The 24209-nt window shown below is 35.9% G+C and overlaps 1 protein-coding gene across 12 annotated transcripts in view; it reads right to left on the bottom strand.

The window, feature by feature from the left end:
• SKAP2 (src kinase associated phosphoprotein 2) overlaps positions 1–24209 on the bottom strand; it is a 186979-nt gene that overhangs the window by 146392 nt on the left and 16378 nt on the right. For all 12 annotated transcript variants that reach the window (XR_007629004.1, XR_007629000.1, XR_007629001.1 and 9 more), the window contains one exon: positions 17363–17467. Coding sequence is in view for 9 of the 12 variants with exons in the window: in XM_050316032.1 (XP_050171989.1) it covers positions 17363–17467 (105 nt within the window). In the remaining 3 variants the exon portion in view is untranslated. The remainder of the gene's footprint in view (positions 1–17362; positions 17468–24209) is intronic.

Raw genomic sequence — 24209 nt, 5'->3', positions numbered from 1 at the left:
TAAATGATGTGGTTCTGAGGACAGGGGGGAAAAAGTTTACCCTACGTCCCTTTAATATCCATTTCAAATTGTCAAAAACTTCAGAAAGCTGGAAAGTGTGAGACATAACGAAGAGATCTTACCATGTAAGCAGGAGCTAGAAAACGTAGAACTAGTCCTGGCTCTTAACCAGATTCCTTTCGCAATCTTGGACAAGTCAGAGCTACTTTGTCTCCACTGTTCCTCTTCATAACAGAGAAACAGTATTCACGTCTTTCTAGAAATGCTGTGAAGTGTTGTTGGTTTCATTGGTTTTCTTTGAAGATATATTTACAGTGAAAAACATTTCATTTTCAGGCCCGCTGTGCCACTTCAGTGACTGTCCCGTGCCGCACCCACACACTTTTTCCAAGTAATGTAAGCAGTTGGAGGGAGGGAGAAGAAGGGGCGGAGCGGAGGTTACAGCATGTATAAGTCTGGGATGTCACATATGTACTGATTCATGCATTTCAGAAAACTGCATACTTTCTTCTGTGACTGCTATAGCATACTTCAGATTGACAGGGGAAAAAAAGCAAGGAAAACACATGAAGGAGGATCCTTACTGCAAGCAATATGATGACTCTGATTATCTAAATTAAATGGTTTTCCAAGAAAAACAACTTTTGATTCGAATAGTGTTGCTTTCTCCTTTCTTCCTTTTAAAATCTAAAATCATGTCAGGTGCAAATGCTGTTTTCTAACATACAAAAAGCTCACTGAAAATTGTGGGAGTTCAGCCCACCAAAGCCAAAATTTTCCCTCAGTTTGAACATGCACTTTTTCAACTCTCACTGTCACACAAAAAACAAAGGAACAACTGTAAAAATTACGTGATTTTAGTTTAAAGACTTAACTGTGCTTCTGACACTCTACCTCTTTCCCCACATCAAGAACGTGGGTATCCCTGCAGTAGTGAACAAGTAGCATATCAAAAGAATGCTGACTATTAAAGCCTGAATATAGTAATAATAGTAAATATAATAATAATAAGAAAGTGGCAATGCACAGAATAATACTTCTGTATTCCTAACCACCTGGGCTTTGTCTTAGTTGACAGTTACATTTCTAGTAAAAGAGGAAGAGATTTCCGTGGACTTCAGCAGCCATGACAGACTTAATTCCAACCCCTGTTACACACCTTCTGCACAACGTAGGTCTTCCCCTAGTATATTTACACATCTGTTTCCAAACTTTTTCTCCCATTTTTTTGGTCTTACCCTGATTAGGTTCTCTGGAGCATGGCATTATTCCAATTCATACACATAGTAGAGGATTCTAAAAATGCCTTGATCCAATGAAAATAAGATGACACATGCAAAATACATTACTTCATTTATTGGCACTTAGCCAATTTTCATGGCTTTTTTTCATTCAGCTTCAGTTTGTACGCAAACTGAACTCCCCAAATCAGCCAATGAATCTACAACTAGCAACAAAACTGTACCACAATAAAAAAACTCATCATTATAGAGGTTTCATTTTTATATTGTTTCCCACAAAAGTATTTGCATCTACAACAGTTATGCTACTGCACTGTCAGATTCCCTAGCATAAACTTGCAATCCTCTAAAAATAATATACTTTGACAACAAATTCTCAAAAACTCTTGACAAAATTGTTGTAGAGAACACCACACGGGATCAGTGACACAGAAGTACCAAAGGACAAGACTCTTGAATCAACTTTCCGTGCATTATCTATACCATTACATGTCTTGTATCACTCCCAAAGCCTGCTTATGTGCAAGATTAGAGGCATACCAAACAAATAGAGTGACTAATCGCTGTTCTAGTTGTTCTAATGTCATTAAAATTAATTTTATCCAACAGTATATGTATTAGCCAATAACGCACGCTGACAAAAGAAGTTACTTCTGGGTACGGAAGGGAAATAAAACACACAAAGATAACTTGGTTTAAAATATTTATGAATCACTGGTATATTACTTAGAACAATCCTATGCATGAAGAAACTAAAATGAAAAAGCCACCAGAGCTAGACAACTGACTCTCAGTCCCAAAGAATTCACAGGAGGATCATCCATGTAACTATCAAACCAAAAGGACAAATTAAGGCCACATCTATACAGCAGTGTGAACCAGAGTAAGTAGTTATGTTGTTACCACACTTTTCTTTATTATTAATGTAACCTTACAAGAGTATTGTTCTGTTTTGATTGTTACAAGTCAAGAGGAAACCAAACAACAACCTAAACAACTTCAGTTCTGAATGAAATGACTTATTTCTGAGTTTTAAGGTGATTTTCATCGGTTTAGCTTGTTCAGTTTCACACGCATGATTTTTTTAACATTTTGAGTCAGTAAATTTGCTCTTTGTAAAATATTTTCACCCTCTTGGTTTCTACTTGCAAATTTTCTTCATTGAAGTCTATCTTTATTTAAGACCCAAATCATCACTAACTGCATATATAGTGAAGAAATTCCCTACCTGACGTTCTTAATCACAGAACTTGGAAAAAGAAAAGTCATTTGAAAAAAAGACTGACCTAGAGATTTAATTAAGGTTCAGACACTCAAGGCCCTTTCCAAAATACAGCAAGCATCTATTTGGTACCACTATAATATGTTATGAATCACTGCACCTCATTATTGGTCCTTGAAAAGGACAACAAAACCAAACAAAAACCTCCCTCAAAATGTCTGTTTCTGAAAGACAAAGGCAATTAACAGGGGGAGGGGAAAAAAAACCCACACCAATGACAGTGTATTAGAGTGGCAAGGGAATTTAAAGATGTCATGTGCATTAAGTTGTGTTTCCTAAATTAAGGCTTAAAGACAAGAACTGTAGATTCCTGAAACCTCTTCAAAGTCAAATTTACCCCAGGTTGAAAACATCCTGGGAGCACAACAAAGCTGGATTAATTTCTCTTCTCAGCATACACATTTGTAAAGCTAGAGACCCTTGTAAACTCTATCTTAAAAGAGGTAATAAAATGTCACTAATATAAACATGGTAGTGTCCTAGTTATGGCAGTCTACCCAAAACTAGTCATAGCCGTGCTGCCACCAGTCTTCATACTATTTGGTGTTCTGCATATCTTAAAACATTCCTTATTTCTACCTATCTTGAGCTATACAGACAAAAATTATCCACAATAATTCAATAAAATATTCTTTATATGCATCATGGCTAAGTTCATATACAAGTCAGTCACCCACTATCTCAATGACTGTTAATGAAACTGAAAGCCTAATTAGCAAAATGAGGGGAATAACCCCAGCGTTCTGGCGCACCTCCAATATGAATAATTGCTTCTACCTATGCAAAATCCCCCTTGTCATTTCAATTAGGTGAAATATTCCTCACATCCTGGTCTTATATTGCTGGGTATTGTTTATAGTGCCATTGTAAAAGCTGCTGCATTCTACCACGGATACAGTTGCATTTTAACAGCACTAATGTGGCAATTCCTACTTTTAGTTACCATGTTCATAAAACCTAGTTTTGCAAAAGGCTCTCTGATACCAAAACAAGAACAAACCAAACAAACCAGCCAACCAAAAAATACAAAAAACTCCCTACTAATTTATTGTGCATATATTCATGAAAGAAGCATAAAATCTATGTAGAACTCAAGTAACACCTTTACAGCTACTGAGGTATAAAAATAAGCCTATCAGGCATAAGCATCTCTTTGGCAATTCAGCAGCATAACAAGCAGACACCTTGTCACACTATCACAGCTTTATGTCTCAGAAACTAAGCCAAAGCTAACCCCTCTCCCTGCTGACTGTGAAATCCTACCAGTACATTAAAACACCCTTCCAAAAACTCATATATATCTACATCAAATTTAACAAGGAAGAGAAAGATGTTAGTCACCAACTAGCCCTTCCAGGGCCTCAAAAACAACAGCTGTACCTATTTCTGCACCTTGCTTCCTGCTCAGCAGCATGCATACCCCAAATACCAGAACAGCCACCAATTCCCTTCAATGCTTTTATTTTGGACTCACCCCTTCATAATCCCTAAAATTCTCCAAAAAGCCTAAAATTTGGATTATGATTCATTTTAAATTGTTCATTTGACTTAAAAAAAAAAATTCCTAAATTAAAAAGGATTTAAAACTTTGGTAGGTCTAATGTTGATTTAGACAGGGACATCTGGGGCTTATTATTGCCTCACCACATCAGAGTGCTTTCTTGTTCTCCTCTTTTGGCTCTCAACTGCCACTGAAAAGGTTATTAGTAAGTAAACTCCTGTATGCTTACATTAGCCATGCTAATACAGCCTAGACTCCTTTTATTGTGCACTCCTGGTCTAACTCTCCCTGTCCCTTAAAAGATACAGTTTTAATAGACTATAAAATCCACTTAGAAAGGTACTCACTGGTTGCAGTTATGAAAGTTAAAAGATCTCTTTTATTTAGGAAAATATGCAAGCAGATATCTGCAGAAATCCACATCAACATTAACTGTACTTACTATTTCATGCAACATTTCAGTAACCACATCAGCGATTTATATTGTTCTACTATGGGAGTATGGAAACTTCCACAATAAAATACAGACCAGGAGTGAAAAGAGCTGTAAAACCATTAAAAAAAAAAAAAAAAGTTTGTTTTTTTCTTGCCCTGGCCTCCTAGGACTGTAAATCTCAACCTTTCTTTTTCCTAAATTGTCTTCTTTCAAGGTTTACCAGTGTTATAAATACCTTTGCCTTCTACTGACTAGACACATTTTCTCCTGTAGACTCACTTCCTGTGGGAAATGTTACATCAAAAATTACAAACACACACGCACTATTAAAATTGTGATCACTGCTGCAATTCTGTCAATATATTAAAAAAAGCACTAAGAATAGAGCAGCTTTCACTTTACCATTGTCTTCTAAACAAGGAATAGCCCTCTTGCATGGGAAATAGCAATATACATATTAAAATTTATGCCAAAATACAGTAGAAAATAATTTCCATCAAGTACACCTGTTGGGGAAAAAGCTGCACACACCAATGATTAAGCGTAAGTGTGCATCTGTCCTTTAAATACGCATAGCAGTAATAGCTTAAATGCAGTTCAAATCCTGGCCAGTCTTGCTGCAGATACAAAATCTGCACCCTGCAATGCTAAATTACGAAGCACCTCTGATAAGTTTACGGAAGACAAAGAAAAAATTGGTTGTAAACTCCTCTGCATTGCAAAGATCTCTTTTGTCTGTCAATCAATAGAAAAGTATTATTCCACCATCACAAAAGACAAACCTTTGGAGGCAGTATAGGTCTGTGTGTTGTGCAAATGTGCAGTTGCTAAGAAGCAAATATGCTTCTCCTCTAATCAAATAGCCCAGCTCAGCAATGCTGCTGGCTTGGGGCAAGAAGCAAATTCCACCAGCCACAAACTTAGAAACAGTCTTGAATTATTTGTTGCTGACCGCTGGCTGAACCCTGTCCTGATGAGCACCATCACCATTAGCCACTTCTCAGTGTATTCCATCAACCAATGGCAATAGCAGCATGCTACAGCTCAGGCTGCAAGGAATTGATCAAACAGGGTAATGAGACTATTTCTTCATGGAGGTTATTTTAAATGAATATAAATATTTTCTTTCTACATAATTTGCCACAAAAGGTCACTGAACTCCCTGCGATTCTAAAGAAAAATGCTGTGGTATCCCCTTTATATATTTGAGTTAGGATATAGCCAACAAACAATTCTGGGCATTTCTGATGATCGTGTAAATCTTAATGAGGTGGCATCCCAGACAATTGATTAGCGGCTACGTTCTATCTTCACATTTTAGTTACGAACAAAAAGAAGATTTGATGCTATTTTAGAAAATCATGATATACTTACACCCTTAAAATCTTTCATGAGAGAATATATTCTGTGAGCCTAAAGACTTATATTTTTACTATTAACAATAGATCATGCATATTTAGTTATGCTTGCCATACTTCGATATTATAGCCCTTTCTACAGATTCTTTCAACTGAACTCAGAGGTTAAAAACACTTTGTGTCAGAGTCAAGTTACTGATAAGGAGTCCTGCATTCAGACACCCTGTCTGTTGTACTTGTTTTCTTTAAAAAACTACTAGAAAGAGACACCAAGAGATCCTTAAAATTTAATTCAAAACAACTGCTACAAAATTCTCATTCAAGGCCCTCCTTGCCCCATGTAAGATTTTTAGTTATATAATTTCCAGTACTGGACAATTTCTGCAATGCTGGGAAAACACATGAATATTGATTTACATACCAGTCTAATAGCATTTTATTAACAAAGGCATTACACTAGGGTAGTAATAAGACTATGATAAAGAAATAGTGCTCATTATTTTCTACTTTTAGGGATAATAATACAAAAGTACTCCTATAGGCTAACTAAACACATTTGTTTGTGTTTGAGAGTTTTCAAGGTTACCTTGAATAACTTTCAGGAAATATTTTCAACACAATAGAAAATTTAGATTTACACCCAGGGATGAATATAAGTCACTCATCTGAGACACAGCACCTAAAAATGGAGGTTAAAATATAAATTGAAAAATATATAAAGGATTTAAATTAGTTATCCCTGTCCTGATTAATAGGGGTTCACTTACATAATAACAGAAAGGGTTTCAGATTTCTTTTTTTCAAATTCACATAAAATATTCAAGGCTTTTTTTTTTCAAAGCAGAATACAAATGTGTCATCTGAAACTCTGTTCTTCATATTTGGTTGGGATTGTCAGCTCCTCAAGCTTTTTTCTCCTCTAAATCACTGCCTCTGACCAGTAGAGGAAACAAAAATTAAAAAAAAAAAAAAAACAAGAAACTAGTAATAATAATAATTACCAAAATAATTTATATCAACAGGATTTTCCTCCCACCTCCCATCCCTATTAAAATACTATTTACAGAGTATTCTTTACTAACTCTTTATCAATACTGTCATTACGTCTTGTATGGCAGTGAAATGCATCTAAGGCCTGAATAGAATAAAGCAACGCAGATGTGTTTGTCCTACTGAACCACCATTTCTAGATTTTTTTTAATATTTTTTTAAGGAAAGGTGACAGCAAAAATAAAACTGCAGTTCTGTGATAAAAAGGATAGGTTGGTTGCCTGGTTATTCCAAATCATATAGCTTGGTATATCTGTTACACAGACCCTACAAATTCTTATTGTTTATTCATCATTTCTTTTAAAAGTGAGTTTCCAAAATAAAAAGGAAACAATTCTGTATTAATGTTGAAGATCTATAAAAATCTCTGAGAGGACATGAAGCTAGGACTATTCAAAACACACAAAAGTCCTGCAAAACTATTTTCACCATGGGTAAAGGAAACCAATTTATACATAAATCCTAATTTTTCCTCAAAGAGATGCCATATTAAGTCCTAAATGCTATTAATAATTAAAAATTAAAAATAAGCGGTCCTTTACAATACCAATAAAAAACAATATTCACTCGGAGGGGAGGAAGAAATCAGCACTCACTAGCAAAAGACATCTCATCAACGGACTAACATTTGACAAAAATCAGTGGAAACGGCAAAGAAGCCAATACAACTTCCAGTGCCAAGGAGCCAGATGGCACTGCTGGAAAAATTATATCTACAGACTGGCAGCTTGATCCCATGATTATTGCCCAAGGGAGGAGGAAGAGGAAAACAAGAGGTATTTCTGTGTGATGGAGCAAATCAATTATCACCAGCTCACTATGGCATTTTCACATTATTTTTATACCACATTCTAAATATCACACAAATGAATGAGAGCCCTGGAAGATTCCAGTGATCTGAGACAGTAAAAAAGGTATGCCATACATTTAAAAAAAAAAAAGAACTTAAATCTACCTCTGTCAACTGCATCACGTAGTCCAAATTTCCAAATTAAATTTGCAGATATATTGTGGTTTACAAGTTTTCATTTTGCTATGTTTATTTTTGACCTGAAATTCCAAGCATTAGCTACACAGATTACAGAGGAAAAAATATCTCTGTACTTCTCCATGTTATGACTACATTCTTTTGTGTATTTTCAACTCTTAGCAGGCATTTATTTTTCACACACAAATACCAAATGGACATTTTGCTAAACTATTCCAAAAAGCTTTGATCAAACAAATTTGTGGTGGTCTCACCAATTATTTTTCTGTTAAAATACAGCATTAGAGCTAGCTTCTGAAAAAGATGTTAGAAATATCAGTACACACCTACTATCATATAAGGAAAGCAGTTCTAGAAAACTAAAAGACAAGTTTTTCCCCACCACTTTATATTCACACTATTCAAATTACTAAACACAAAACTGACAGAATTATAAGAATATGTTAGAGAGTCCATGCGAAAACAGGCACAGTTATTTTTTTTTTTCCATTGGAAGTCAATGACAACACTTCCATTAACTTATTTTCCAGGCAACTGTAATAATAAGGCCCATTTCCTGTACCCATACTTGCAAAAGAACAATTCATCTATTACCTACCAAAAAGACCTGGACCACCTTCACTTCTCATTTCCATTCCATTTCCATCTTACAACACAGTCACGTACACAATCCAAACATCCTTCTGCCCCCTTTCACATTATCTCAACACTAATCCTTTCCCCTTACCTCCTCAATGCAAAGTAGTGATGCACAAGTGCAGATACGTGAAGCACATAACAAACTAACTGCATCTTTGAATATGTATAGTGAGTATTTATACATAACCCATGTCCAAGTTGTGGAAGCTGCACCCCTGGAGCATTCAGGGCCAGGTTGGATGAGGCTTTGAGAATCCAGTCTAGTGGAAGGTGTCCCTGACCATGGCAGGGGGGTTGAAACTAGATGATCTTTAAGGTTGCTTCCAACTCAAACAATTGTATGATTCTATGATATACAGAAATATAAAATTTGACTATTGAGGAACAAGCAAAAAGATGTTTCATATGAAGAATAGGATATCTCCGAAAAGTTATTATCAGGCTGTGACGAACTTTCCATTAAGGAACCTGTATTCAGGTAGACAGAGGAAACATTCATAAGGACAGGAAATACTTGTTTATACCAGAAAAGGTTTTCCTCAATTTTGTAGTACGGGTTCATCCATAATTCCTTGCCCAAAAGGGGCTCAAAACTATTTTTGACTATCAGCAGTAGAGAAGACAAAACTAAGATTCTCATGGGATAATACCTGTCATTATAGTGACAGTGGTGAACAGGTTCTGTGTAATATTAGTTAAGAAACTGTACTAATAATCTTAGTCTGGAGAAAATATAACATTCACCCGTATAAGTCTGTTACTCTACTCTTAAGTCCTACTATTGTAAGTATACCAAGTAAACATCTGTGAAGAATTACTGAGAAAACTACCAATCAAACTAATACTGCCTCCTGACAGATGTCCAAAGAGGTATGGTTCTTGCTGAAAACTTTTAAGCAGTGAACAATTACCTGCAACATCTTCTTGAAGGGCAATAATGAACTTGTCCATACAGAGGATACCATAAAGATTTTATCTACAATGTTTTCTCCTTGCAAAACACTTCAATAACCCTTTTCATGACATATTTTTTACTTTTCCACTCAAATTTAATCTGAAAATTGACAAATATATTAGTCCACTGCAACTTTGCTTTTATTTAAAAAGGAAATGAACACAAATCCACTAAATTAATGCCTGGACTGCATGATGCCTGAGAGAAGACAGGCCTGTTTCATTCTTGCTTAAACTCTACAAATTCACTTTGCATCTTTACAGAAACTACTTATCAGTTAACACAAAACCAGGAGTATGGGGAAAATCTTTCTCTGTTTATTAGGATGGATACACATGCCAAAATTAGTTTGTACTTGCATTGCAGGTCTAAACTTCTTTTTTTAACCCCAGTAAGACCTTGAAAGCCTCATCCTTGAGACAAAACATGAAGTACCACACAAGTACTGTTTTACATATTTCTGATCTAGTCTAACACCAAGAAAACACTATGGTTATGTAGAGTTTGTTCTCCCTAAAATGTTTGGGGCTACTGCATAGTATATGTTGAAGGCAGAACAATTTTCCTGCCATACTTGGTAGTTGTCAGAAGGAAAAGATGCCTCCGTGCCTTGAAAGCCAAGCAGCATCAATCCATTGGACTTGCTCACCTCTGGTACCAGAATGGTACCCACCCACCTTGAGGTGCCACTGGAATGGTGTGAATGAGAGCTATCATCTACAACTGATGCATCCATCCGGTTCTGCAAGGAAAGGAGTAAGGAGTAGAATGGAAGCTGACTTGCCATTACTGCTTGCAAGAAGAAAGCAGAATTTCAGGAAATCAGAAGGTAGAAAAATCACTCAGCTAAGGTAAAGCATTAATAAGGTCCTAAATCCATAATTAACAGCTCCAAAACACACTAGAAAAGCTTATCATATACCCAACAGGCTGAAGGAAAACCTTTCCTCTTCCTTTTTAGGTCAGCTATTTGTGATGTGTAAGAACCGATCTAGAAGGACATTAGGCCAACAAGCAAGATAATGTAAACAGAAAAATCTATTCAGTTCAGCTTTCTGGGCTAGTTTTTTTTTTTCCATAATGTTGTTACATATCTTGAATTATGACCTAATGTGAAAAAGAAATGGGTTAAGCAGGTCATTATTAGTGTTTTATTGTGGATATTGTCCTACTTAGTAGTGGAGCATACATGGCTGTTTTGTTACTGCTCAGTCACTGAAGCAACAAAGATGAAATAAAATGAGCAACAAACCATGTCATATCTCCCATGGGAGAAAGGTAAATGCTAAAAGAACACAGGGGTTTATTGTTTAATAGTAAGTTTTTCATTATGGTAATTAGAAGTTCAAACATTTTAGTATCATCAATTTGTACACACTGTTAACCTACGTGATGCCATTTTTAACTTGACTGTTGACTTTAATAGGAACAAAATTTCACTTAAAATTTCTGCTTCCTATCAGATATTATTCCCTTATGTTCTGTACAAATGGTTTAAATCAAAATTAATTAGGTTATCTTTGCATATTTCACATGCTCTTTTCTTTTTTTAAAACTTTTTGCTTGTCCAAGTAAGTCACTGCTGCTATATGCATTTCTATGGTTCCTGAAAACAAACCAGCAAGCAAGCAAGCAGTTCAGTTGTTTGTTCTTTTCATAAGGTTTCAACAGCAGCTGCATGTGGAGAGTTATAAAGATTCTATTCAGTCTTCAAATATATTCATGACAGAGGGAAAAAAAATATATGCCATTCTCATGTTTTTTACAGACAAAAGAGAGTCAAAAGTCAAAAGACTGACAAAGAGCTTAGAGTATATATCCTCTTACAGCAAACAGAGTGCAGCGCTGGGGCAAGCTGTCCAAGGGAGGCTGAAATTGCACCAGTAGAGATTTCTAGGAAAGATGAGGCAGGTGCCTGCCAAGAAACATCTCAGGCAGATTAAGGTTGAATACACTGATTTTACTCTTAAGACCTCTCCTATCCAACAAGGAGTTGATCTTCTTTAGCAATTCAACAGTTAGCACCCTCTTCTCATCTGTTAAACAAACAGATTTTTATCTGGTAATTTATGCACATATGGTCCAACATGCACCAATATCCTCATAAACTGAGTTTCAAAAAAATGCTTCATATTTGAAGTTCCTCTTCAATACATTATACTTTTCATTGTGTTCTGCCAACTTGTATAAGATTGTATTCTGGATGACATCTAAACTGTCCATAAGTGTCTCAGTCTAATTTCCTAGTGACACATCTTTCCTCTGACAGCATCAGTATACCACACTGGGAATTCTAGGCTTCAGTCTTCCCACTTAAGACTGAGTTGCCAACTGCAATTTTTTAGAATTCTGAAAGCAACACTTCTGATCATCATACTACCTTTTCAGCCAGAAATGCAAAATCATAACACATTGAAAGACACAGGATTTCCTCTGCCATACAAAATTTGTTCAGACACAGCAAAAGAGTCTACTAAACCATTGATGAAAACTTAGAATTACCTACCTATACTGAAAAAATAAATTACATTATTTCCCATTCACAATTCTGAAAAAAACTAGCATGCCCTCAGAACAAAGTTAGCATGCCAAAGTCCCATCTTTACCCATTTTCCATATGATAGGCTACTGCCCTCTGCCAGTTCCCAGGAAGAGCAGGAAGTAGAAGCCACTTTTTCTTACCAAAGATCAAGAGTCCTAGTAAACCTAGACCTTGCTTCCCCTCAATATGACTTTTTTTATTCAAGCTTAAATATTTAAAGAGCTAGAAGAAATAATAAAATACCTGGTTTTCTGCCTTCAATGAGATCTATATATGGCAAAAACAAGGCAAATAAAGAAGTTTCCCACTCCTCTGAATGGCTGTCATGCACTTAAGTTTGTAGCTCTCTCTCCAGTACTGAAAAGCAAATAACTAATCTAGAATAACTCAGGTAAACTTTCAACACTGTCATTCCCAAGACAAGCAAACATGTACATGATTATGTTACTAAAGTAGTGGTAAACCAATATAAGAGTGGAGACATAAGAAGGACAAAAAGAGAAAGGACAGAAAATCCTAGTTGCATTTTCCATTCTCCAACCTTTACTACCTTGCTTACTTGCTAACACTGCTTAACTGGCTCTGTGATGGAACACAGTTTTTGCTTTAATATAATGCCTCAAAAATAAACTCAGTAGGTATGTCGTTGAAGAAAGTGGGCATAAAGTCTTACACTGAACTCTACCCCCTTCTTCAGTGACAGTATTCGAACCTCTGTGCCTAACAAACAGAAAAAATAAGAGGAGGGGGAAAAAAAGCTTAATCAGTACTTGTATTTGAGACTTAAAATGTCAAAAAAGCAGCATGCAAAACTCAGTCAAAAAATTTTTCATTCTCACTTGATCAATCAAAATGCAAAACGTGATCTTCATACAAAGTAAATACTATAGATCATGTAAAATAGTTGACTCAAGCCTGCAAAGACTTGCATAGAACTTTTCCAAAGGAGCTTCATGAAAACAAAGTGCCAAGGCCTGTTGCTTCATCCAAAAATTATAGCAAGAAACGTACATTTCAGGAGCAATAAATTTTGCTCGTTTTCAAAGACTGCACTTTGATAACAAACAGTTCAAGCACAACCCTTTCATTTATTCTGTTTCCTCAAAGTTCTCCAAAGGCCCTGTTTAGCTTGCTTTAGCCCTACCTTCCTCCACTTCAGCTATGGGGAGATTTAATATGAGATCCTCACACTGTTTAAGAATTTTCTACTAAAAACCATATTTTATTCATAAGCTATAGCCTAATATAATAGTTTGAAGAGCATACAAGTCCCCAGACACATTTTCATCCTTACATACTCAAGGCAACATTTCTGACCTTCCGTAGAAATGGTGATGATCTAAATTATTTTATCACAGCGCTCACTGCATTTTTAGATCCAGTTATTATCGAGTGACATACTCTCTGTAGAGCTAAGTAGACACGTCTTCTTCAGAGGTTCTCTCTCACTCAGTACTTACAAAGTCAGAACGTTTGTTCCTTAAATACTAACGGCATTTCCTACTCATGGAATCAAATTAACATACCATAAACCAAAAAAAAATTACAGTTAAAAAAATACCTTTATATTATAGAAGAAGATTACATTGTTAAATAGGAAAGTTTCAGCCTACCCTTGAACCTATATTTAATACCATCCTAAGAAATGTGGAAAGTAAATGAAAAATAGTAACTTCTCCCCCACTGACATCTCAACCAAAAACAAGTTTGTTACCAACTTGAAAGAAAGTCCTAGTATTTCAATTTTTAAGTATTTTGGTATACTTTGTTTTTTAACTAATCAAGACATATCTATTTCCCACTACACATATTCTTCAAAATACAGATGGGAGTAAGAAATTACCAGACATAACATTGTTATACAATGTACTATACAAAAACCTGTCATTTAAGTTGCAAGAAACCTAGTCATCAATAAGTGAAAAAATACCCCGCTCAAAAATCAATTATGTTGAGTCTTTTGTATAGAGAAGTAGTACACCTTTCAGGCAACTGGTATTAATGAGCAGACATGGCTATAGAATCTCCATCTGTTTTTCTGACAAAGCTGTGACTACTCCAGTCTCTCATTGAAATTCCATTAATCTGGTGCACCAAGGACCAATGCGAAAATCAAAACTCCATCTAACCCTTTATCAGCTCACAATAACCTACAAGTGAACTCTGCCTGTTAGCATACAGCAAGTTATGATTTTGCTATCAATCAGGCTGTTAGCCAATAAAAAAAAAAAATCAAGTTAAGACAAGAGTGCCTGGCAGTGCTGTTTTGCTTGGTCTGTCTTGTTTTTGGGTTTTGTTATTTTATTTGGGGGTTTTCATGTGTTTTATCCCTCTTCCAATTTCTGTAGGGTGTCTGGATATGTAAGCCTATGCATCATTCTCCTTCGTTGTGATTTAATTGCTGCCAGCAATCAAGTCAAAGCATCACTGAAGTGTGCTTGAATTTCATTAGATGATATAACTTATGCTACTTTCCTACAGTACCTAATAAACCATAAAGAAACCAAAACACATATGGCTTGAGGGAATAACTGGAAAATTAGGTGGCCATTTGGGAACTGAGTGAACTTTTGAACCAGAGGAACAGAGAAAAAGAAATACTAAAAGGAAAGACAGACTTAGAATGCACACAGAGACGTGGGGGTTTGACCTTTTCAGTACCTAGAAAATTACATTAGCATTATGAAAAATACATATCATGTTTAGAGTTTATAATCCATCAAAGTTTAGATACTTTGTTAGTGCCTACCATAAGGTAAAAGTCAAAAGGACAACATAACAATCAGATTTGACAAAAGGCCTTTAGGTGACCTGTGCTAATTTAGTTATCCCATACTTATTGTTAAATGGATTATCTCTCTTGTAATTAATACACCATTAGACAAAGGTCACACAAAAACTCCACGATTTTACAATGACTGTAGCATACGCATAATACATTAATGCTTTATCTGTTACCAAGCGGGTGCCTTCACAAATTATGTTTTGACAGTAAGGCTGCAAAGTCAAATAGTGACACTTTCACAAGTCACACAAACCTTGCAGTCTAACTCGAGTATATAAAGAGAAATGCCCATTTTGTTTTGGGGGTTTTTTAGCAGAAAATGTACACAGAAGGTTTTACATAAAAATATGAATGGAACTCAAACATAACTAAAAATCAACTCAATTTGGTTACCTACAAATAGGGCCCTCTGTTAACGCTAAGAGCATTGATCCTACACAAATCAGGTTTTACACCTGCACAGAGCCCTGCTGAACTGAACTGGTAATCGTGTAAGATCAAACATGTACCTTACAAACTCAGCTTCCTGAGTAGGATTTAAATATTGAACATTAACAGACTGCTAGAAAACAAAAATACAGTATTAAGCTTTAACAAACCCATTCATGCCTATAAGGACCAAACCAAAGGCACCTCTGAGGATCAATCCACCTCTCAGAAGATTCTCCCAACATACCTTTTCAAAGTCTAGGTGGCTAGACTGGAATGATGGATTATATATATGTTAAAATCAAAATGGACTTAGAATGACACACTGGACATTCCAAGAGAAAAAACAGGAACACTACTCCAGTAAATGGAAGTATTTACAGATTAAAATTTACCACCTTCTCTCAAATTTTCCTAGTGCTGCACTCTCACTAGGGAATTAAAGAGCATTTATCATGAAATACAGAAAGACCAGTAATATCACCACAAATTCAACAGAACTGTACCCACTACATTTCTAGCTCAACTGGTAAAAGTTAGCAAAGATATTGTTGAGCAGCTATTATACCTACTCTCATAGCTTCAAAATAGGCCAAAATTAATCACTTATCTGTACAAACTCATTGGGTATTTCACATACTCTCGCATCAGCGTTCCTCAGTCATTCATTATTTAGGTTTATGAACATTATCACTTTTTTTTTTTATTAACTATTTTGAAACAATTCTATAATCATATCTCCTATTAAATAGTCATATAATTTTGTCACATACCCTTTATGCAATCAGTACCATGTTATTAAGTTACAATTAGAAATAATGGTAAGATTATGCTTGTAAGCAAAAATAAATAGATGGAAAGTTGCATTCATCTGTAGTTTTGAAAATTAGCTTGGGTTTTCTAAAAGCCATATTCAATTTGAGTGATAATTACATTTTAACCAGAGAGCAAAAAGGCCTGGTTTTATTTTTTTAATAGAAGGTCACACTGCCAACATGAAATAAGCTCAATATAAAAAAAAGAAAAAAAAGTGTGATTATTATTGTTACACATTTTACAGACTTCTGGACATAAAAAAATTGCGTTATTCTGAATCAGTGGTTAGAAGGTTTATCACTTATGCATGTACTTGACTTATCCCTGTTCTGCAATAGACATAATTTTATACCTCATAAAAGCAATTTATGTTTCCAAAGGGAATAATCTGGATAACATAAAATGTGGAGTGCTATGTTGCAGGAAGCATATTTTCATTCAGCAATTGTATTTCGAGATGGAGCTGCACAGTTTGATCATCATATCATGTCAGAAAACATCATTCACTAGTAAGTCTATCTAACTTCTAGTGCCACAAATTAATATACATCGTTAATTTATTTGTACATATACTTAATTTATTGCCATATATTATCCATTGAAGGTATTTATATTACATATACAATAAACAAATCTCAAAAATATGGACACTATGCTAAAGCAAGCTTGTTAACTGTTGAAATATTCAATTGTTCATGTCTTCAGAACAGCCGCATTTAGCATTAAACTTAATGAATACAGAATAAAGCAACATGGAAAACAGCTATGGAGCCTAGTTTTTTTTTTTTAAATGCAAACTCAAATTTAAAATTTATATAATGAAAACTGTCTTAATGGAAGGAAACATTGTAGGAATAATTAATTTAATATTTTATGAACCTATTCTGCATGGAGTTTGCAGAAAAATATCAATCACATAAACTGTTTCATTATTTAATAGATAAATAATACAGTAAGCCATTAAGTAGCACAATAAAATTAAGCAAGAATCTGATAATGTTGAATTAACAAACAATTTGTTACTACAAATATTCACACTGTTTTAGCCACTGATCTATCTTTAAAAACATATGCATCTACAGAAGATGCTTTATTATCAAAAAACATGAGTTTGAAAACACCATGTAAATTTGAGACAGCTTCACTATGCTCAAGGACCACTAGAGAGAGCTCTTCAGTTCCTTTAAAGGTCCTTGTAAAGGTAAGAAAACTGTCCAGCTGTGATGCTTATCTGTTTATCTGTTTTCTAACACTAACATTCGCATCACAAGGATCCGATTACATGAGTTCATAGCAAACTGGCAAATCTAGTACATTCTAAGGTAAAGAGTGTCACATACCATCAGAAGGTGCTTCATCCTCTTTATCGTATCGGTAAGATGCTATTGAGACACTATCAGGAGGCGAAGAAAGAGAGTTCTCAGACTTGTCCTCATCTTCCGGTTCTGTAAAAGTCAGAAATATACTGCTGGTTAAATAGTGTATCGTGCAAACACAGACAGAATAAAAGTATTTTTGACAGTAAGGAGGATATCAATTCCTATCTGAAACAGAAAAATTCCTATTTCTCACGGACACTCATAGGCTCCAGTGCAGCTGTGAGCGCTGCAGTTCTAGGGCTACCTTTATGCAAACACGTTGCTGGAGCGGTTTCCCTAACTGCTGTCATATAATAAAGCTGCTTCCAGCACCACACAGCTGGCAGCTTCTCACACAGGGGTGAAACAAACACACACCACAGCAAAGAGCTGGGCAAGGGAAAACACTGGCTGAAGGAAACAAGGATAGCACCAGGCTCCAAAGTTCTGCCTGTCCGAGTGCAGGATGGAGCCGCAGCGACTTCCCTCCCAGGAAATGCCAAAGTATAGTTGGCAGCAGTTTGTCAGCCTCTGCCCACTTTCACTTTTTTTCACTATAATTAGGCTCTGCTTTGCAAATTTGTATGTGCATTCTTCCCAAGAAACCAGAAGTGGAATCACCTTCTGACAGAACTTGTGGTTTAATGCAGCATTCTGTTAATTAATTTCTTACACAACTGAGAGCTCCATTACAATAGATACAAAATCTACATTATCAGTTGACCTAATGCACTCTGATCAGTGTCATGCACAAGTGTGGAGGTCTGGGAAAGATAAACTGAAATCAATATTAGTTGAGGCTTTCATCTAATTAGACAAAATTAAAGTTCTCCCTCCCAAAACTCACTATATTTTCTCAGATATGTTTAATACATCTAGGCAAAAAGAGTTTGAAAAAGAATATAAACTACATTGCTCCTTAAAAAAAAAAAAAATCAAGTCTTGGTGAAGGGGAAAAACTAAATATGGCAAAAATCACCAGATGAGAATCATAAAGTTGATGCACCAATAGATAAAATGACCCTCAAATTTCTTAAAAACCATGTAGCAGTAAACTGTTCAAGCATTGCCTTTTTGTATACACGTACACAGAAAGCTTTCCAGAGACCTCCAGATATCCTTTTTTATTCATGTGTTCTTTTTTGGAGCACTGTATAGGATAACTCATTTCGCAGAATCTAAAATAAACCCCCTGTATAGTGAAAATATTCTTCTCCACAGACACAGGAGTTGTGTTCATCAGTAGGACTGCCTAATCATGGCTGAAAGTTTACCCCTTCCTATTCAATAATGGAAATTCATGGAAAATTCACAGTCCATGTCCAGAAAGCACCATGGTTGTTTGCAAAGAACAGAAAGTTTTCTATGCAGATAAGACAACGAAGCCTGATACTTGCTTTGCTGGAATTCTTTAACATGCCAAGGTTGTTGAATACTAAATTGGTTTTCCCTTCATTAATTTAGTATGCTTTTCCTGGGAAAGCTTCCTTTCAAGCTCTCACGCCATTTAACAACTGCTCTGAATCTGAACCTGACTCCAATCTATTTTTGACACAGCCCTCTCCCAGTAGCACGCCAGTCATCGTGTTAATCTGATCAAAATACTTGCATTTCATCACACCTGTCAAACCAATCAAAAGTAAATTATCCCTCTCCAGGATTCACCTCTTCCTCCAAACAAAAAACCAGAGAGTAGATAGCACATGAACAGAAAATATTATGCCTTATTTACAGCCAGCATGATCATCTTTCACACTTAGATGCCAGAGACCAGTTGGCCTGTCTCTCTCTGCCTATATATATCTTTATTAGATGAGAGACTCCATATAAAAAGAGTAGACGTGATATTTACAACCTATACAATAGCAAAAGTTTTTCCACTCTTTTCCTGTCCTAAACTTTCACCCGTACTAGAATGCATAGAATATATGTGTATATGTAAGCCCTGGGTGTCAATCAAAAATGTCCTCTTATCAGCTATGCATAAACATACTATCATTTAACCTTCATGAAGGTGACAGTATAAATTTAAAATATTAGGCTGTATTTCTAGAGGAAAACATTTCCACAAACACCACACTCTAGCACTCAAAATTCATGGGTTGAACTGTAAACCTTAGTATATTTGCATGAATAGCACTAATGGATGAAAAATAGTTGAGTATGTATGTAGAAAGAACATCTCCAGGGAATTTTGCCCCACTCAGCAATACATAATCTCTTATGTAAGTCTGCATAGCTGCACTGTTACCTTGCTCTTCCATTAAGTCACCACACTACTATTTTCCAAGTATGCTTAGGATTTCAAATTCATTAAACATTTGTGCTTTAATTTCATATAAAAGCTAAGATCTAGGAACAAAGGACTTTTTAATACATAAATACAAACAAATATATTTGAGGCATACCTTGTACCTATCCCAGATTGTGTTGGTTTTGGCTAGGAAAGAGTTACTTTTTCTCATAGTAGCTGGTATCAGGCTATGTTTGGATTTGTGCTGAAAACAGTGTTGATAATATAGGCATGTTTTAGTTACTGCTGAGCAGTGCTTACAGAGTCAAGACCTCTTCTTCTCACACCACCCCACCAGCAAGAAAGCTGGGGGTGCACAAGCTGGGAGGGGACACAGTTGGGACAGCTGATCCCAGCTGACCAAGGTGATATTCCACACCCTAAGATGTCATGCTCAGCCTATAAAGCTGGGGGAAGAAGGAAGGAAGGAGAGGATGTTTGGAGTGATGATGTTTGTCTCTCTAAGTCACTGTTACACGTGATGGAGTCCTGCTCTCCTGGAGATGGCTGAACACCTGCCTATCCATGAGAAGCAACAAATGAATTCCTTGTTATGCTTTTCTTGCATGTGTGGCTTTTGCTTTACCTACTAAACTTTATATCAACCTATGAGTCTTCTCACTTTTACCCTTCCCATTATCTCCTCTATCCCATGTGGGGCTTAGTTGCCATCTGGGGTTAAACCACGACACAGGTATATACTGTATTTGTAACATCAAAGAACATGGCAACACTGAATGTAGATTTATAATAAAACAAGTATCTGTTCTATTTCTACAATATCCAAATTCAAAGTGCTCTTAAAACAACTGAAAAATGTTGAGGTATTATGAAAAAAGAAATTACACACTCAGTGCTTCATAGACTTCAAAGCATTCTCTAGGTGCTAAATCCTAAATAAGGCCTGAAGACTTCGATGAAAAAAAAGCCCTCACTGAGAAACACAATCAGAACAAATAAATAAATCATATGTCATATAATTTAGGTACTCACACTTTAAATGAGAAATGTGGACAACAGGGGACAGACACTAAACAGAGGTATAAGCATCCTGCAGTCATGCAGGACTAGATTAAACAAACAAAATCTTTCATTTCTTATTTTACAGTATATAAATGCATTTGTAAATTTGTATTATACCCTGAAAAATGTAATCCTTAAATCATCTAATTTGTACCTAACTGCATGCATTTCGGTAGGAAAGGTGACTCAATGTGCTCTGGAGGCAACATCTCACAATGTGTTTATGTCCTTACATAAAAGAATGACTACTTTCTGGTATCATCTTTTGGGTTTTGCCTCCAATTCTTTCAGGGTTAAAAGACATCTCAGGTGTGTATGCTATTAATATATAAAGATTTTGCTCCACACAGTTCACAGAGAGGCTTCGTGTTGATTCTGTGAAATCTCCTACATTCCCACTCAGAATAATCTCTGCCCTTCCTCCATTTTACATTCTCCTCCATCAATGTGTTGCGCTGCAGTTCATACTCCACCTACGGAGTAAGAGCAGACAGAATTGCATTTGAAGCTCCATGTGTTACTCCTCGAACAATCATAGGAGTCAGTGTTGAGCAGCATAAACCACTGCTCTCTTCAGGTGCCAAGTACCTAAAAATACACCCAAAAAGCATCAATAAATTAAAGAAAAGCAATCAACTTGCACTTATGTAATAGAACACTGAACTACAAAGCAACAATGGGCATCAGGTAAACGTATCCAATACAATTTGCAGGCATAATTGAAAGCATTGCTGCCTAATCAGACATCTAAAGGCAAAGCATGCTCAAACCAAATGTCTATAGACTCATTAGTTGGCAGTCATTCCATTCCAATCACATATAATGTCAGTAGTGCCTTGAACCTGTGCCAATGACAACAGCATAAATTTTGCATCTAATTTCTGTGGTCATAAAATTAATGACCAGTTTAAAAATACTTCTTCGCAAAAGTTATTGCACAAAGGAATGACATGAATATGTCCCTGTTATGTAGTCACAAGGATAATTAGGGAGTTGATGCTCATTAATATAGTTTCTTGTTTCCCCAGAACACCATATGATTTATATGGAAGTTGGGAGAAAAAAAGGATTAATTAATGGTAGATATTTAACAGTCACAACAATAACAAAAATATGTATAAGAACTGACCCTATTCCCCAGCTTCTGCAATTTAAACTAATCTCTTACAGGTTTGATAGCTGAATCAATATATTATGCTGTCTGTAAAAAAAACCCCATACAATGTCGTTCCTTATTAAATGCTACCTTTTCCATTACAGCTTATTTATTGATTTAGGAAATAATGCATACCAAAGGGTAAGTGTACCACATTAGGAATGGAGCATAGAACAAACTCTCCTCATTGTAACAAGAGCTGTAGTTCAGTCCCTACCCCGTCTTCTGAAAACTTCCAACAAATTCAGTTGGTACACGCTGAATATAATGAACAAGACCATATTACACTATAAGAATCCAGTTTAAAAAAAAATCCAGACTTTTTTGCCCTAAAAATTAATTTTCTTCTGCAATAGTGAGATTATAGTAATGAACTCCTAAGCATTAAAAATACTGCTTCCACCACTCAACCTAAAAAAGAGCAAGCAAGATGTTTCAGCCAGTGCCTCTGAAAGAGACTTGCTAGCTCACATCCTCAGATAACCAAACACTTCCAATTTATTTCTAAAACATCTAGACAGAATGATGCATTAAAATTGCTCAAGTATAAGAGAAATAAAACAACTCGCAAAAATAAAAAGACATGTAGGTCAAGACACCCTGCTTCTTGCCATTTCAGAAGGTCCCAAGTTACAAACCAGGTTGAAACTACTTCCTCCTGTCCAATCTCTGCTGCGGTAAGAACCCACCAAAGAAAGTACTGGATGATCAAGCAGATCAAGGAAGGTTCTCACTACACTGTTTTTCAAAAGAACAAGTAGACAAAGCTGCCTTCAAGCTGGCACGGGCTTAATAGGGGCAGCTTATATTTTTAAGAAGATGCTCTGACCCAATCCAGCAGTCACCTTGCAAGACTGGACTCAGTTCTGACAGCCACTTTCTCAATGCATGCTTTGCCATGCAATCCGCTCCAACACACTCATTCCTGAAGAGCCTTCTAGAGTCCCTTATCAACATAATGGTTTTTAATGGCTTGTTTTGTAGAGGTCAAGTAGAAACTCTTTAACAGTTATTTCTTAAAACAAATACTGAAACAGCATTAAGTTTGCAAGCAAATATGCTTCAAGCAAGAAAAGCAACCCAACTTTTACTTCCTGAGCTGTCTCTCATTATTATGATGCATATCAGGACTAGACCATTTTGTGCTGCACTGGTGGCTGTATCTTGTGTTGCTTGAAATTGCACTTGGCATGGACACTTCACAGATAACAGCTGCATGGAGCTGAAAGGGACAACACAGTGACTCGCCTACAGTGAAACCTTCCAGGCTTCTAGGACAGAGTGATATTTGGCACACTTTTAATGCATTTGATTGTCTCTCCAGAAATACATCACGATGGTCTCTGAAGAACTGGGTAACAGCTAAGCCATATCTTTCCCATTTATGGTTAAATACTAACAATGTATTTATGATCCCGACTGAAAGTTCAAGTGTGTTAAAATATAGAATCCATCTCCACATACAGCTCTGGTGACCACATGATACTGACTCCCTTTCTCAAGTCCAAAAGACTCCTACCTGCTGCCATTTCCTGACAAAGAGTGTACAGAGAGGAAAAAAAAAAAGAAAACAGAAAAGAAAAAAGATATAAAATATAAAACCTTTGCATATAGTGCTACTTTATCAGCTTGATTATTTCCAGGAAGCAGATGTCTCAGGTTCCAGACACTCCCTGCTCTGCCAAGAGCCAGAGGCATCAGTTTCATTTAAAGGTTTCCTACAGGTGCTCCCAATAATTAAATAGAGAATAACACCAATGCTCTAGAGACACAGATTTACCTGCTATTATCCTACAGTGAAATGAAAACTAAAGTGGACCTTCCTCAGTTTTTATCAGAGTGAAAAGTGCTAGTTAGAAAATGTCATATCATACTTTTCTGCATAAATAGTGCTGCACATCAGATATAAGGTGCACTGAGAGCTTTATGGGGAACTTTTCTGCAAATTCCCATATTATGACTCTATTTGGCTAGTACTTCTGGTGTCTGACTTTTAACACTGAGCCAAAATATTTTGTAAGAAGTGATTAAAAATATATATTTTACTAAAATAAATGCAAAGAACAGATGGCAAGTGAATTTCAAACACAAATACAGTTTCTAGAGCTTACAGTGCTTCTGCCAACTTTAGCACTATTTTTAGCATAAATTGAAAACAAGGTTCTGTTAACTAAACATTTTGGCAGTTACAGTATTGATTCAATTAATCTCAAAACAGAGAAACGTCAAAAACTGTATTAAGTCAGAACCTTTGAAGAAGTCCAGACTTTTATATCCTTAGTGGAATATTAGTCTTATAAAAAAAAAACTAATCTAATTTGTACGCAAATAACTTTAGTTTTCAATTTCTTTCCAAA

Source organism: Myiozetetes cayanensis, unplaced genomic scaffold (assembly GCF_022539395.1).
Source record: "Myiozetetes cayanensis isolate MyiCay16 unplaced genomic scaffold, myiCay2020 scf1, whole genome shotgun sequence".
NCBI lineage: Eukaryota > Metazoa > Chordata > Aves > Passeriformes > Tyrannidae > Myiozetetes > Myiozetetes cayanensis.
This window is presented reverse-complemented; position numbering and strand designations above follow the sequence as displayed.